The following is a 16,189-nucleotide window of genomic DNA, read 5'->3' as shown; positions in this document are numbered from 1 at the left end:
CTGTCAATCAAACTCTTAGCCAATGAAAAGTATAGCAGCCAACTGGAGCTAGACGTCACGGAACCCCAACTTCGTGGCGCGTGACTTGGAACAGAGGAAATAGCCGCAAACTAAAATCAGTCTCGCGCAATAAATATTGCTGTAAAATGTTTTTTTTCTCACGGAGAAATTGTTTTTTGACATGCTTGTCCCAATTAGGCTGTTTAAAATAAAAAATCTTTTTTTCTTCGCAGTTACCCTTTAAAGTTGTCACATATCCTAAATAATTCGAAGATTACTTCCTGACTTGAAGATAACTTAACGGCTCGTCATTTTTTTGTTTTCTTTAATGGGATGTTTTTGTTTGGTGTCCCCCGGAGACCTCTGTTGGAGCTGCTTTTATTTCTTTTCATCAAAAAGTTTGTTGATTTAGACATGCGATTTTATGCTAATGACTGTAGTATTTTTGTTTAGAGAAGTGAAAAATTGACATGATCAGCTGGTGCTTAACCATTCTCTATAGAGCGTTTCTGAATGGCGGGCGACTTGGCAATTGCCACTGAATATTAGCAAATGTGTGTGGTAGACTTTTTCTAGAAAACTTTTGCCAATTTGTTTTTCTTATCATGTAAATAACAATCCTCTTCAATGTGTCTCTGCATACAAATATCGAGGGGTATTCTTTTCGGCTGAGCTAGAACGGGAAGCACATGTTGATGCCGGTATTTGCAATGCCCATGTTAAACTTTGATACTTGAAGCGTAATTTAAAGCATACAAAACCCTGATGAGAATATGCTTATCAGGTTTGGTACCCTCACACGGCCACAAACATTGACAAATTAGGAAAGGTGCAGGGATTTGCGCAACGCTTCAGATACAGCCAACACACATCTAACGAACCTGTTAACCCCCCCACGAAACGGCTCAGATTGCAATACTATCAACCAGGCTTCATATGGCGAGACTGAAGTTATATATTCTATACTTATCTGTGACTTTAAATAGAAGCTTAACAATGCTTAGCTTCACGACTGGTTCGTGCCAGACGAAGCTTGTGTAGTAGACCCTTTTCGAAATGATGCATAAGTTATGTGTGGCTGCCATTAGTTGGTTATGCACTATGAGCACGCTTTGGACACAAGCACTTTGTCAGCATTCAGGGTGTACTCGGATCGGAATGCATTCCACATGAGTGCTGTGTCAGTGCCCAGCGCGAACTCGGAACCAATCATGGACTTTGCACTGGAAGCAATGAGACCAACTAATGGCGCCTGCGCATTATCTATGCATCATTTCACATTTTCAAATTTTCAGTGTCTTTTTGGATTTTTTTTTCCGCATAGTATTGAGGAATGGAATAGAGCCTTCCTGAAGCGCTAATCAATTTTTCAACTGCTTACATTTTTTTTTAATTGTTGGAAAGTTGTCTTTGTTCAATTGCATGTTTGTTTTGTTTTGAATTGTACTTCTAAGTGTTGCATTTCTGTGTATATTTTCTACTGAGTATTGAAAAAACTTGGTTTCTGTCCATACTTAAAATTTTTGTGCTTTACATTGTATTGGCCCCTCCTACCACAACCTTAAAAAGGAGGTTGGCAATATTAGAAGTATTTATAAAAAAAAAAATATTTGCTTGTTTATAGTTAATGGTTTGACTGAATTGTAGAAAAATTGTAACTTCAGAGTATTATGAAAGTAGCTAATTAGGTTTTTGAGTATTTAGTTCTCAGTTCAAATACTTCCCAGCCTCGAGCATTCTACTTAGTTACTACTTTACCTGGTACTCAGTAGTGCGCCAGGGAAAAAATTGTTTTTAATTATTTACAATTTTATTGTTTATTGTGGTTGTCATTTTATGTTTTGGATGAAGTGCACATGCAAAGAAGACATTCTTGCCAGAGTGTTGAACCTAAATTTTTATTGGTTCAGTTTGCGTTCACGGCTTCCTGTTCAGCTTTAGGGGGGAGGGAGCCAAAATAATGGTTCAAACCAGTTCGAACAGGTTTGAACCGCTAAATTGAAAATATATTTTACAGCGAAGCTGTTATACGCTAGGGTCTGGGAAAAAATGCGTCCCCGCATGTCGACAGAAAACTCCCCATTGGTCGTGGCAAGTATAAATAAATAAAAATAAAAGGAGGGGGCAACCAGCGTGAGTCAGCCTTCCTTGGCATTATTAGATAGTGAGGTCCTGATCTCTCTAGGCATCGTCCTCGAGGTCGACCTAGAAGTCGTCCTCGAGGTCGACCTAGAAGTCGTCCTCGAGGTCGTCCTAGAAGTCGTTTTGGGAGTCATCCTCGAGGTCGTCCGAGAGATCATCTTCTAGGCGTTATCCTAGACGTCGTCTTTAGGTCGTCCTCTAGGTGGCTTCCTCGAGGTCGTCCTAGAAGTCGTCCTCTAGGCATTGTCCTAGACATCGTAAAGATAACAGCTTCACTGGTCCTTCATCTTTACGTGAAGTGGAAGGGCTCTACCATAGCCTCCTGTATGTTGACAAAGCCTGGCAGATCGACACGTGACGCGGCCGCCGAAAGTGAAAAGGTAGAGCGTCAGACAAGTCTTGTAACGGGCGCCCCGCTGCGGCAAGACGCCGAAACACGCTTGTCCCGAGCGATAAAATGTCCGCTCGTGCTTCTCGCATTCCTTCGGCTACCACTTCTTTTCTCGTTGGGTTTGAAAACCATGTTTTGGGTCCTCGCTGCTGCAAAAGCTGTGCGCTGAATGCCAGATTCCATGAGAAATGCTCTCTGCTACCAGATCCTTGTGCTCCAAGTCTGCGACCGGGCATTGTATGGCTTTGTCATAGAACTGCTAGGCTTTGCGAGTATAGAGGAGGCTATGGCTCTACATTTTTATTGATGTCAAGTTGCCTGTGACGGGTTCCAACCGCAATTTGAAGGCTACACGAACGGGTCGGTCGCGAGAAGAAGAAGCTTGGGCGACTCGTCTACGTGCGAATCTGTCGCGGGAATGCTTGTTGGGATTTTTTATGTTCTGGCAATAGGCACTATTTCCAACATGAAAGAATTAACTATATATACTAGTTTTTTTTTAGATTATTCATACAATTTACTTTTTTCTTTTAGGGTACCAAAATTATGAAATTCTGTTATTTAATTTTGACACAACAGTAAAAAAAATAAAAAAAAATATCTGGGTTAACATTGAAATTTTATTTATACGACTCAACATGCTTTTGTTTACCAGAGTCGCACATATTTTACCTGAATCAAAAGGTTGTCGCGATGTGTGGTAGGTCGCCTAAAATACCCGTGATTGGTACAACTTTGCATTGCAGTATTAAAAGTTAAATTGTAGCTGTGCGTTTGAACTAAGGAATTAATTACAGTGCATAAAATCACAAAATGGGCACCTCGTCGCCATATATATTGTGAACTATGTTTTATGAAATATGTTTCACAATATAAACATGATGGCGACACAACTGAGCTAAAAGCAACAACATTGTCAAAACGTCACAAAAGTTTTAGGACATGCGATTTCAGTCTACCTTTTTTAGAAACACTGAGCGACAATTCCAACGCCCGTTTTCCTAACTAGCATTGTTTACACTCAGCATCGTGATGCAGGGGAAGAATCATGCTGAAAGGAGCGATGGAAATTGTTCACTCCATTCTACGAGCACCTTCGTACTTGGATTAAATCTGGCGTAAAATAGCGCTTACCCAAGTGAGCATTTTCTTTTACAGGATACACTGGCATAGCCTGGCTGTTAAGGTTTGTTCTTGACAAGGTGCCTGTCAATTCAATTTGCAAAAAAGCACCCTTGCTAATTCATAATTTTTTTTTTTAAATCAAACAAAATAGTATTTTATGCTGTACTCGACGTGTCATCTACTTAACCGGTCACTGACCAAAAAAATTTGTGGCTACACCACTGCTATGGAGAGGCCACCCAAGTCTCCTCAATACATAACAAAGGGGTTCTGTCCTTACTATCCATTCAGGACAGCGGGTCAGTATCGCTGCATTTCAGGGTCACAACGGTGGTCCACACGTTTCTTGTAAATATTGGTCGCAGTTGAACTGACTTCCTGTATCTTTGGTTGTGTTAGTGTGTGGATGTTATTCATATTTATTCGCAAGTTGGGAGAATTGTATGTACTTCAATGAATGCCAGATTTCTGAGGGTAAGAGAAGTCCAATCAAAGCCGAATTTTATGCAAAAAATAAACTTGGAAAGGAACTCGGACAACCTGGAACTCTAGTCGCAATGCAATGGTGCCAGTGAGCGTGTGTTATTTTGTGTATACAGTCATGTCCAGAGTAATGACAGGCCTTTCAACAAAATGTGCGGTTGCTACTGTAAATATGTGATGAAGACTAATGTTTATAAAAGGCACTATTTATGAAATTTTAATTTTGTTTCGAGTTGTTTTACAAGCGCCATCATTTTTTTTTTGCACCATTTCTGTTTACTAAAATGGTATCTTAATTTTTCTTATTAGTTAAAAATCTCACTGACACCTTTACTAATAATGTTGTACTAGTGTACTAGTAGTGGTGTCCGTGACACACTTTCGGGGAAGTATGACAAGCCAGTTAATGTCACTGATCAAACACGAAATAGTGACATTGTTAGAGTAAAATGGACCTATTTGGTTTGCGAATCTCGTCGAGGTGATTCTGAATTCCGATTTCGCTTGGCAGGACACTCTGTGTCGAGAATGCAAATTGTTCTTCGTTCTCGTAAAGTGCCTACAACCGAAGGACTTGCTGATTCACGCAGCTGAACATGCGCTGTTGCGAACAATCCTTCAGTTCATCTTTTGTCCAATATGCATCTGTCCACAGTAGTGGCAAAAAAGGCCGTCTTCACTCACTTCAGCGAGGCTTACAGTACTGAAACAAAGTATTGCTTCTTTCCAAAAGTGTGGGTGCATATATGTTAAGATGAATTTGATCTGATATCCTTCGAAAAAACTAAATAATAATCATAGAAATAATAACCTTTACTGGCTCACGGTAATGGCAAAGTACTAGCGCCGCTCTCAACTGACTCGCAGCTGGTTCCCCAGCTCGTAGAGAGGGAAGTTAAGTGACGGAAGCGCATTAAAGAGTAAACCAACGCAAATAAGAAATCGCCTCTTCGCTTTGTTTTTCCCGCTATTAAATGCGCACTTCCGCCGCGAGGCGCCCTCAGCAAGCGCGGTTCTCTCGCTCTTCCCCCGCGGCTCGCACGCTCCGTGCCATCGATCGACCTCCTGGGTTCTCTTCATCGGCGATTTCCATTTACGAAGGGGTGTACGACCGACGACGATAGACACCCTCCCCCGCGAAACCATCTTCGACCACCGCCGGACACCCCCGAATCAACCCTCCGAAGTGAACGCTGCGGGGTTCCCCGATCAACGACACAAAAGCAAGCAGACGACGCAGCTGTTGTGGTGTCGTCTGCCAATCCGAACGGCGGTTGGTTAGTTGCTGGCGGTGGTTGGCGACCACACCCGGGTCTTCCAAGTCGTCTGCAATTTGGACAAACCTCTGTTCCTTTCGTTTTCGCCGGATTTTCTTCGTTTGTGATTTCGGCGGCGGTGTTGAAACCTTCGTCTGCGGTTGTGATTTACTCGGTATCCCTTCAAGTTCCTTTCTGAAGACTGAAGTGCGGACGAAGAAGACGAATCGTTTGGCGGTGGTGGTAGCGGTGGTGCTCCGCAGAGTAGTAGCTCGTCTTCCATCGGGCGCTTTTGTCCGAGGTCGGGTGCACGTAACACAAGGCCACCGTACCGAACATCAGACGAGGAAGCGAACGAAGGAAAAAAAGAAAAGAAACAAATCGCCGGGTGATTCACGTGTGGTTCGTCAGCCGTGCCGCCTGACTCCAGTGTGATTGTTTTTCATCCTTTTTGTTTGTTCAGCCGGTTGCCGCTCGTGCGTGTGTTTTTGTCCGAGTTCCGACACACATACCGTCGACGAGTATGGATGCGGTTGCAACGAGAATTGTGAACGGCTAGTTCCGACTCTGCGAAACTTGTGTCGTCGTCATCGTGTGGTGAACGGGAAAAAAAAAAATTGGTGCTCAGCTTTTCTAGCGACGATCTCATCGCCGTTCAGACCATGGCTCAACAACCACAAAGACGGTACAGTTCATTTTTGTGGTTCTGAATGTTGTGGGTATTCCGTGTGTTCCCTTTGTTTTGCTTTGCGCGATCGATGGCAAGCAGTTTTACTTTTGGTTTTCTTAAATTTCTCCTCCGCGGAGACGATTCGTGCGACCGTGGCTGCACCGGCCGGTAGATCCCCAGTTGTTGAGGTCGTGGGCATTTTCGCACCGTGGTCGAACTCTCATGCTCGACGCGTTGTTGTGGAGCTTGGTTGGCGTTTCTTGATGGATGCGATCACGAACTTCTTTCATCGCGTACGCTTTTGATGGGTGGCTATTCAGTTGCTGATCTGATTTTGTGTGTGTTCCAGTGCGGCACGGTGTGTTCGTAAAAAATAATAAAAAAACGAAATGCCAGGCTCTGCATTGTGCCGGTTGAATGGAAGCTGGCCACACGCGAAGGCCACATCAATGTTGTGGAGTCCCGTCGGCTTTCTCGCTTTACGCCGACGTACTGCGGAGAAGCCTGTGTTTTAGGAAGTCGCGCTTCTGTCGATGTGCGCCTTTCGTGCGAGAAACACTTTTTTCAGTGCTACGAGATCGGTTTTTTTTTTTTTTTTTTCTTTTCCGTAACGTATTTTTTTTCCTTCGGTATTTGGAATATACTGCATAGAAATAAACCATAGAATATGAACCCCACCCCAAAAAAGGCAAATTGTTGGGTCTTATATTTTTTTTCTGTCTCTGTAGAAAGCTTGTACACTGCGCAATACTATTAACGCAAAAAAAGAAATCGCCGTTTTTTTTTTTTTTTTTTTTTTTTTCAGTTATTACTAATGTGATGAAAAGTGCCAGTTTGGGGAACTAAGCTAAGCGGTAAAGTTTGATGCCCACCAGTACCTGTTCGAAGTAAAATGCGAAAAAAAAAAGCGAAGTCCTGTTCATGCTAACAGCGTTGCGCGGTGTACACGCCTGGGAGCATGCACTAGTCAATATTATCGTCGGATCACATGCTACCTGCGTTATGCACAGCGGTGAAAACTCGTTCCAAGGGAAATATGAACCTAAGTTAATTCCCGGGCCGACACTTCTCTTTCACAGCATAAAGGGCGGATACACATTGGTGTTTGAATGTGATGGAGTGCTTTCAAGCTGCTTAAGAGGAAAGAACGCACTGGCGCCATCTATCGGGTAGCGCTGTAAAACTTGCGCTCGGCATATAGACCAACACGCGGCCCTGACAACACGCAACTGCGGTGGCGCTGTCGACGGCACTGCGCATGCGCAGACACTTCACTGCACACAAATTCGGTTTCTGCGCACGCGCAGTGCCCACACCCGGTGTGGGCAAAAGCGGGCTTGTTTGTAAACAGTGTCGGTCTATATATTTGCTAATTTTTTGGGCATCGTTTTTTTCATCATAGGCTCTAAATGATTCTGGTAATGTATATTTGATCTGAACTTTAAAGGGAATCTGAACCGAAAATCGAATTTCGGAAAACAATGCAGAATCGATAGGCGGGACGCTAAAAATCCCAAAACGCCACTCATAATGCGGTATCTCCAACGGATCGTCGTATTTTTGTAAATGAAGAGCGCACGCGCACAAGGCCGAAAAGACTCATGACCTCGCGATTCTCATTTCCTCCTCTTTTCGCTTTGACTCCGCGAGGGCGTGGAGAGGAAAGGGAGCGAGGCTGTTTCTCCTCCTTCTCAACTCTGCTGCGTAAAATGACATCAACATTCTCCCTCATTCGCTCCTTCATTTTCCAGAGATACGGCCATCCGCTCGAGATATGGCTATATGAGTGATGTTTCGTAGTTTATGGCACCCTGTTGAACACTTCTGCAAGCTTATTTTGTGAAATCCGAATTTCGGTTCAGCATCTCTTTAACCTACTGCCGCTTGCATCCACCACAGTGTGAAGATGCTGTGTTGCCCAAAAAGTTGTTTTTAATAGTTGTTAAAAAAACGAAACAAAAACTTCCCTTATTTGTACGGTGTTACAAACAAGTATTAGGCGCTCTAACAATAGGAACCTTGATCTGATTTCATACCCTGTGCGTGCGGGAGTTTGGCTTTCACCCCTGTCCGACCGACCGCACACTCCACCGCTGTTTGACTGACTCTCTTCCGTCGTTTCCCCGGCCGTCCCCAGGGTTCGTCTTCCGGTGCCCATGTTTTCCAAGAATGACTTCAGTCTCTGGAGCATACTAAAGCAATGCATAGGCAAGGTAAGTCCCTCACCTGTACGCTCGTCTAGCCTCTGGGCTTGTCCCACGCATACGGAATCAGCCTTACCTTGGTGCCTCACGGTTACTGTGCCCATTGCGGTAACCGAGGTTGTACTACGCTTCAGCCGTGGATTCTCAAGAGGGATTCCCAGGGTGCGCTCGTCGGTTCCCCGAGTCCCCAAATTTCCTCGACTTTCCTCGCACCTAAGTGAGGTATTTTTCCAGTGTAATCACTCTCGTAGCATATTTGAGCCACTCATTGATGCATGGCTATGAGCACTGTATCTTGCAAGGTCTGTAGGCATCTGCATTTCTTTATTGCATCCATGCTAAGGCCAGAAGGGGATCCCCAGTAACCGTTACTGAGAAATAGACTTTTCTCGAGATTTAAAGGTTTGGGAATCCCTTCTTTAGCCTTTCACGGTAGACGTGTTACCGTGTTGTAATTACAAGAGCTGGGGATCTCTGGGCACGCCTGGGTTTTCTCAATTTTTTTTGTTCAGTGTGGCCCGCTCAAGTGGAAGTTTGCTAGCGTAGTGCATTGATGATTGTTTATTGATGACGTTCAGTTTTTTGGGAATTTATATTCATTCGGACTCGGGGAGGTTCAGGGCTTACTCTTTTAAAAGATTTGGTGTCTTTCAACATCTATTTTAAGGCTAATTTTCGAGCTGAGGGCATTACGAAAAGATGAAATGAAAATTTTGCTTTATGGGACCATGCAATGAAAAATGTGAATTGTTTTCACTCGGTGAAAATTGTGAATTGTACTTGAATCATTCAAGCCTGCTTTGGCCCCAATGCGCTGGCAGTATTGATAAATAAATAAATCGAAATTGCTTCGTTAAACAAACATTTGTCAGAGGATTTCGTTGTAGTAGTCAGAGAAGCACATTGAATACATAAAAGATTGGCAGGGACTTCATTTTACTTTGCTAAACGGGCGTTTCTGTAGTAGAGGCGTTTGTTATGAAAGTGTCCCCCAATTAGGACGCCTTTATAAAGTCAGTCTCCTAATGGTGGGAGGAGCTCAGGTACACTGCTCATTATGTGTCTACTGCCTTTATCCATAGAATTACGATGCATTTCAATTTGTTTCTGGTGTCTTCTCGATTACCGCGTATAAATGCAGTTCAGTTTCATTCTTACTTTCTTCTTTGCACTCCACCTGGTGGTTCCGATTTCAAAAGAGTGGTAGATTGAAATTATTCTCGGTCTCATAGATAATTATTACACTTGAGAAGTTTGTACTTACTTAGTTACATTGATTCCAAGTTGCATATTCCGGCTGTTTATGAAAATATTTTTTTGTTTTAATTAATGTTTTGGCCGTAATAACACAAAAATTTCATGTCTTTGGTTCTAAATTTTGTAAATTCGGGAGCGCAATGGTTAGCAACAAAAATGATTCATTTCAGTTTACCATTGAAACGATTATGACGTGTAGTAACGTTCTTGGGGACGACGCTGAAATTATGAGAATAGCTTTGTCGCACTATCTGCTAGTCATAGAATATGTGGACCTACTTTGTGCAATAGTTTTTGGTCGAGATAGCGTAAAAAAAAGTGGGAAAAAACTGTATTAGAAGATACGAAAGAGTTTAATCTCAATCGAACTAGATATGCCAGAAAAAAAAAGTTTATTCTAGTGGGTTTTTATTTCTTAAAATGGATGCACGTGTTATTTGTGTGTGCAGGAGCTGTCCAAGATCACAATGCCTGTGGTGTTCAACGAGCCACTGAGCTTCCTCCAGCGCATATCGGAGAATATGGAGTACAGCCACCTCTTGGTGCAAGCGGACCAAGCCTCGGACCCTGTTGACAGAATGGAAGTGGGTGCCATTCATACGATTGCACGTGCTCCCAACGGTTAGCGTAGTGAGAAAAAATGCAACTGTATTGCTATCTTTCTATCGTAAAGTTACATGCAGAGTTGCTGTGTATGAGAAGCGGTGGATTTTCACAACTTTTTTTCTGCTGGCACGCTCTGATTAGTCTCTCTCGGTTGCACGTCGGAAGATCCCTAGGTGGCCAAAATTAGTCTTCAGTCCTTTGCCGGGGCATGCCAGGCGCCCACCGTTTGGCTGACCCGCGAAATCTGTTAATTTTTCACATGACATGCCATCACAATGTTAAATTAGAGTGCCATGTCGTGTCGCATGACATTGGTCATGCAGTATGGTCATGTAACTTGATGTCACATTACACAACTTGACACCGAAAGTTACTAGACCCATTGACTTCGGGACGTCACGCAACGTCTCTGCTTTGCACTGTCACGTGACGTCATATCACAAAATGTGCCATGCATGCCACGAACAAAAACCAAATTTGGTTTAGCTTCCATTGGAATGCAATGTGGCAGAAGAGCCTTCAGCTTAGCGGGCAGGGGAGTTTGAGTCTGCCAAACGTTCAACAAACAAAGGTGGCGCGAGAATCGGTCTGTCGCATAGGGCTACTGCCGGCTTCGCCTGGCGGCTAAAGTCAAAAAGGTGCCTAAAATCAGTTGGTTCGGTGTTCAAACATACAGTGCAGCGCCGAATTGGTACTGGAAAATGGCGCTGATATCGCTCTGACTTGCACGTGACTTATCGCCGGTGTGACGCTGAGTGCATCGTTACATCGGTGCTACATCAGTGAGATATGTGGCGTACTCTTCTTCGTCGAACTGCACGTAGAAAAACAACCAGTTATAGTGTTATTTAGTTATGGGGCTAAAAGAAAAAGAAGCAGAAGGAGCTGTGATGAACGTAGATAACAATAAATTATTGGATTTAGTAGGCCTCACTATCTCAGTGGTGAAATATTTCGTGCCCCCGCAAGGTTCTTCCAGGCGTTAGTTTATCCCCCTACATCTGGAGTAATCGTGCACCTATCGGCAAGAGCCTCGTTACAACTTCGTCGTTCCACAACTCGGCCTTTTTGATGCCAGCACAGTGCTGCGGCACAGCTTCGACAGTGCAAGAATTGACATAATTTTTCATGCACTCTTCCGCAGTGGTGAGCAGCAAGACAATGTCAATGCATTGCTCCTGAACTGATGACACCCCACTGCGCTGTGTGTGTAAACAGCCATTCAACCAAATACTTGGCATAGCATCAACACCACAAGGGCATCTCTTTGAGCGACGGTTCGGTGCTGCTGTGTATTCCTGAACGGGCCTTAAAGCTTCTTTATACAACTTGCGATTCAGTTCAAATGGAATTTACGTAACTTATCTGCCATTACAATCTGATTACAAATATGTCTTTGGTTTTGATTTAGCCTAGTTAGTTTCATTAATATTGAAAATTTAATTTGCAAAGATTATGGCAAGGATTAAGACAAATCGAAATACTGAGATCATAAAATAAACATATACTGCAGTGCAACCCACTTATAACAAAACTGAGAAAACCCGAAATTTCAATCGTTATAATAATAATAATATAATAATGTTTTATTTCCCTTTAGTGCCCACAAACAGCTGTGACGCCTTTTGTGTGGTGCACTGTCATTTCGTGTTTGCAGCAACACTTTTTAAGATACAAAACAACTGATTATCATATCTGGACTAGAAACTGATCATTTCCAGTCTAGAAACTCTAGAAACTGATCGTTATAAGCGGTGCATCATTTTACGCGGTATTGTCATTAGTGGATTGCACTGTATCAGTAAACTAAAAAGGCTGTGGATCGCACATTGATTTGCCGATCACACGAATGCCGTTCCACAGAAATAACATCAAATGGGAGCTCTGGCGAAATTTTGATCGTCGCCGATTTGCCTCGAGATTGGTTCAATATGTGAATAGATGCATTTGAACTGGTAGCTCAAATTAAAAGTCAATTGTTTTTTTTTTCTGCAATGTTATTGAAGTTTTAAATTTTTGTCCCGGAGGCCGAGTGGTTCTACCATCAACACCGAAAATCTGACGTCATTTGTAATATGGGGCAGTATCAGGACAATATACTTTGTTTCCGAAGGGTTACAAGAAATGTGATAGTCTGGAATAAATACTAGCTAAGCTGTCGCCAGCAAAACAAAAAAAAACATCCGCAAAGTATCGTGTATTAGAGGCTGGCTGCTCGACTTGCAAGTTATACAACATGTGGCATCACCTTCATGTGCCGTTTTCTCGGTAGCTATTTTGAATTTGGAGATAATAAATAGCGTGCCAGAAAGAGTATTGCCTAGCTATTCCGAAATGTTTGGTTTAGATGACTCAAAAGACTGCTGTCTGACAATCGTTAATGTTGGTTCCCCGCCTCTCTGTTCGCTTCTAGCTGGTGACTGCATTTGCTGTGTCTGCCTTGGCTTCCAATCTCGAGCGATTGAGTAAACCTTTCAACCCACTGCTGGGAGAGACCTACGAACTGATTCGGTACGGTATTATTCTTGCTCTGTCGTGTCGTCGGGTGCCAGTCGATGCCTTCGGGCGTGCTTTGACTGCGCATGCACACGCGAGGCACATGAGATGCCCAAGCGTCATAGAAGCTAGGAAGGTCACGCTGGAGGCAGGACAACTGAAGCTGCTCCTCGTCGTTCTCACTCTGTGTGCGACTGGAGAATACAATTCGTCCGCACTGGTGCTGTCGTTCCCGTTGTCATCACTGCTATGTTCCCAAAGCACATTGTTCAATGAAATCTCGCACTCAGCACAGGACAGCATCAATCGCATCTTCCGCGCTTGCTCGGTGAATGCGTTGCATGTCACGGGTAGGAACTGATTGCACACTTCTGTGGCGTACGTTGCAAGCCTGACCTCTAGCTCCGGACTGTCCAGACTTTGGCCCGCGGAAGCCTCTTTGTTTGCCGTCACTGTTAAGATCTCACGCTGTTGCAGACGCCACTGGAGTACCACCTGCTTCAACGAGTCAAACTTTCATCCAGCAATGCAGTTGTTTGTTGCTTCTGGATGAAGAATGTCCATAAACGAGCACTGAAAACCGAAACTGCTTAGATCACTCTTGTCAATAAAGAAAAACTTGGTTGGCGCTCCAGCATAATCTCAACCCTCAATCAAACGACAGGCGATCATGAATCGTGCGAAAAACTGCGGAAAAAAAAAACAAGCAGTGGGGGTGAGGCAGAGTGAGGTGTGAGGCAGTTCCAGTGGCCATTCTGAAGTGGTTCTTGCAGGAAGAGCCACCACTCCCTAAAGTCGGGTGCACCGTGCGCCGTTCACCACCGTATATTCGAGCTAATTTGCAAATCGCTATCAATAACACTCGTTTGTGCAAATAAGAAAAAAAACAAAATTACAGCAGGCTGAGCTCGTAACAAGTCGAGGTGTTCTTGATATTGCAATTGTTTCATTTTTGTTGGCGGTGGAATGCTTTGGTTCAATTATAAGTTGACCCCTCCATTTCAGATTTTCAAAAATTGAAAATTAGTTGGCCATCATTTGTGTAAATACGGTAGTAATGTTTACGGAACATTGCTAATTTTTTTCATGTAGTGAAATATAGGATACTTGTACGTGTGTGTACATTCAATGACAGTTTGCTATTTTGTCGAAAGGTACACATTTCAAATGCATAAAGCTTTTTTTTTTTTTCTTCCTGTCACGGCCAAGTTTTGTTATAACTACTACTACATTCAAGGTATGAATTTTGCTGATAACCTCCATTAAGGTTACAGCTTGTGTAGCAGTTACGAGTCACTCAATATTTTATTTATTTGTTGTTAGCTGCCTCTATTGGCATCGACTCAAGAAGAAGGGTTGGCTAACTTTATTTTACTTTAAAGCAGATGCAGTCTAATGTTGTGCTAGTGACAAGTCAACAAGCCCCCAAGTCGTTGATGCATCTTGTCTGCCCAGTTGTTAGCATTGCATTTCGCTACCTTCTCGTTTGCAAACATCGTGACGGATCACTAATTTGCCAACTCCCGGTCGGCTCATTTTGTTTTTTTCATGAAGGGAGGAGGTTGGTTTCCGCATGGTATGTGAGCAAGTGAGTCACCACCCACCGGTGAGTGCCTTCCACGCGGAGTCTCCCCACTTCAAGGTGCACGGCTCGGTCTACCCCAAGCTCAAATTCTGGGGCAAGTCCATCGAAATCAAGCCCGAAGGTCACCTCTGCGTCACACTGCTCTCGTGAGTCCGGTTCACGGCTCTTGTTTCTGCTCTATGAGGGGACAAGTTTTGGGCCGTGGACATTGTCATTGGCACTGCTTTTGGTTTTGTGATGGCTAGATTGTCACGTTGCCGTGTTCTTTTCGGTCCAGATTACTAAATTGCAATGTGACGAGAAAAACTGTGTGTTGTGGGCATGGTTGATAAAAAAGCTCAATGCTAGATCTTTCACTAAACTACCCAAGTACCGAAGAGCATGCTGCGAGTATAGTTGCGTGCGCTGCACTGACTAGCGTCTGCAGTGGTACCGTTCGGAGGCAAATAAGCTAAAACAAATTTCACTTCAAGGTCTTATTTTGGTTATTTAGTTCAAACTTTTCATACAAGGTTGTCAAGCACGTGTACCTATGCTCCCAACATTATCCTCGATGCTTGGGTAATTTGGCAAATATGCTACCCCTGCGGCGATGTCAACAGCCCAAAGACAAACTCCCCTCACGGCGGCTTCACTGGGGTCTTCCTCTTCTACGTTTTGCTCTGTTGCAGACATGGGGAGGAGTACACATGGGCCAACGTCAACTGCTGCATACACAACATCATTGTTGGGAAGCTCTGGTTCGAACAGGTGCGTTGACTCGTTTCTGTGCAAGGCATTGGGGTTTGGTTGGGGGGCGGACTTCAACCGCGGTCTCGGTGTCCCTCTTGCAGTATGGTTTGATGGAGATAACCTGCCGCAAGACTCACCTCACTTCGGCGCTGACCTTCAAGCAGGCCGGCTGGTTCTTCAAGGACCTGCACAGGATAGAAGGCTTTGTCTACGACAAGCAGTAAGTGGTCGACACGCATATCCCGACCCATCCCATATCCGGAAGTTTTTTTCCTCTTGCCTAATTCTTTAGCTTGTTTTGTGTAATGCATATGCCTGTCCAGGAAAGTGTTGGTGTTCACATTCCTATGCTCATGGCCTTGGCAGGTGCCAGGGTAAGGCAGAAACGAAGCAACCGGTCGAGTGTTTGATGAGAAATGCAATCTTCCGTTGCTTTAGTCTTGTGCCAAGTTCCCGTTTGCTGCACCTTGTGCTGCGAGTCTGCTTTTGCCAAGCTATTCTATCAAGTGCCGTGTGTTCCGCTTAAAGGCCAATTCCAGTTGAAAATAAAACCCAAATAAATTACTGGTATTGCTTTAGTGGCACGAAGTATGATCACAGTCGAAATATTCGGTCAAAGTGGAGCCGCATACTCCACTGAAACCAAGTTTAAAGATGCGACCAGCTGCTCTTTGGCGGGCGGCAGGTAGGTTAGCTTTTAGTCTAGGAACAATGATGCAGCACCCGTGTGACGTCACATCGCGGTGCAGCTGCAGTCGATTTGTTGTACCGCATACCGCAGCAACTTTGTGATGTCACATCGCGGCCGTACAGCTGATGATCAGTGTTGCCATCCCTCTAGCAGATTATTTCGGTTTTGCCATAAACGCCCGAAACCAAACTTTGGGCAGTGATAGTTATAAAGCTACACAATATTAAGAAAAAAGAAATAAGCCTTGTAATTCAGGGACACTGCTTTTGCTGAAAACAGTTGTAATCCCAAATTTAAAAAAATATTGACTGGAGTTGCCCTTTAAGGGAGCAGGCGGGCGGCCAAACCAAAACATTGAGGAATGATTCTGAGCAGTACTTAACTCAAAGGTACCAAAATCATTCCACGACCCCTTTAATATTGAAGAAGCACTTCAACCAGAACTACACGCATGTAGCTGCATAGTTTTGGCAGGGGCCTTAGCTGGCGCAGTCATTATTCATTCTAAAGATTGACCTACTGAGAAGCCAGAGAGTACTCTCGCAGCCTTT

General features: G+C 43.9%; 1 protein-coding gene across 1 annotated transcript in view; it reads left to right on the top strand.

The window, feature by feature from the left end:
* Nucleotides 1–16,189, top strand: part of LOC8025812 (oxysterol-binding protein-related protein 1) — a 63,891-nt gene that overhangs the window by 36,257 nt on the left and 11,445 nt on the right. The window contains exons 16-21 of the mRNA XM_029969497.4: nt 8,205–8,280; nt 9,978–10,112; nt 12,548–12,645; nt 14,185–14,361; nt 14,887–14,965; nt 15,049–15,167. Coding sequence (XP_029825357.3) covers nt 8,205–8,280; nt 9,978–10,112; nt 12,548–12,645; nt 14,185–14,361; nt 14,887–14,965; nt 15,049–15,167 — 684 coding nt within the window. The remainder of the gene's footprint in view (nt 1–8,204; nt 8,281–9,977; nt 10,113–12,547; nt 12,646–14,184; nt 14,362–14,886; nt 14,966–15,048; nt 15,168–16,189) is intronic.

The sequence above is a fragment of the Ixodes scapularis genome, unplaced genomic scaffold (genome assembly GCF_016920785.2).
Source record: "Ixodes scapularis isolate PalLabHiFi unplaced genomic scaffold, ASM1692078v2 PGA_scaffold7__128_contigs__length_106722199, whole genome shotgun sequence".
Taxonomy (NCBI): domain Eukaryota; kingdom Metazoa; phylum Arthropoda; class Arachnida; order Ixodida; family Ixodidae; genus Ixodes; species Ixodes scapularis.
This window is presented reverse-complemented; position numbering and strand designations above follow the sequence as displayed.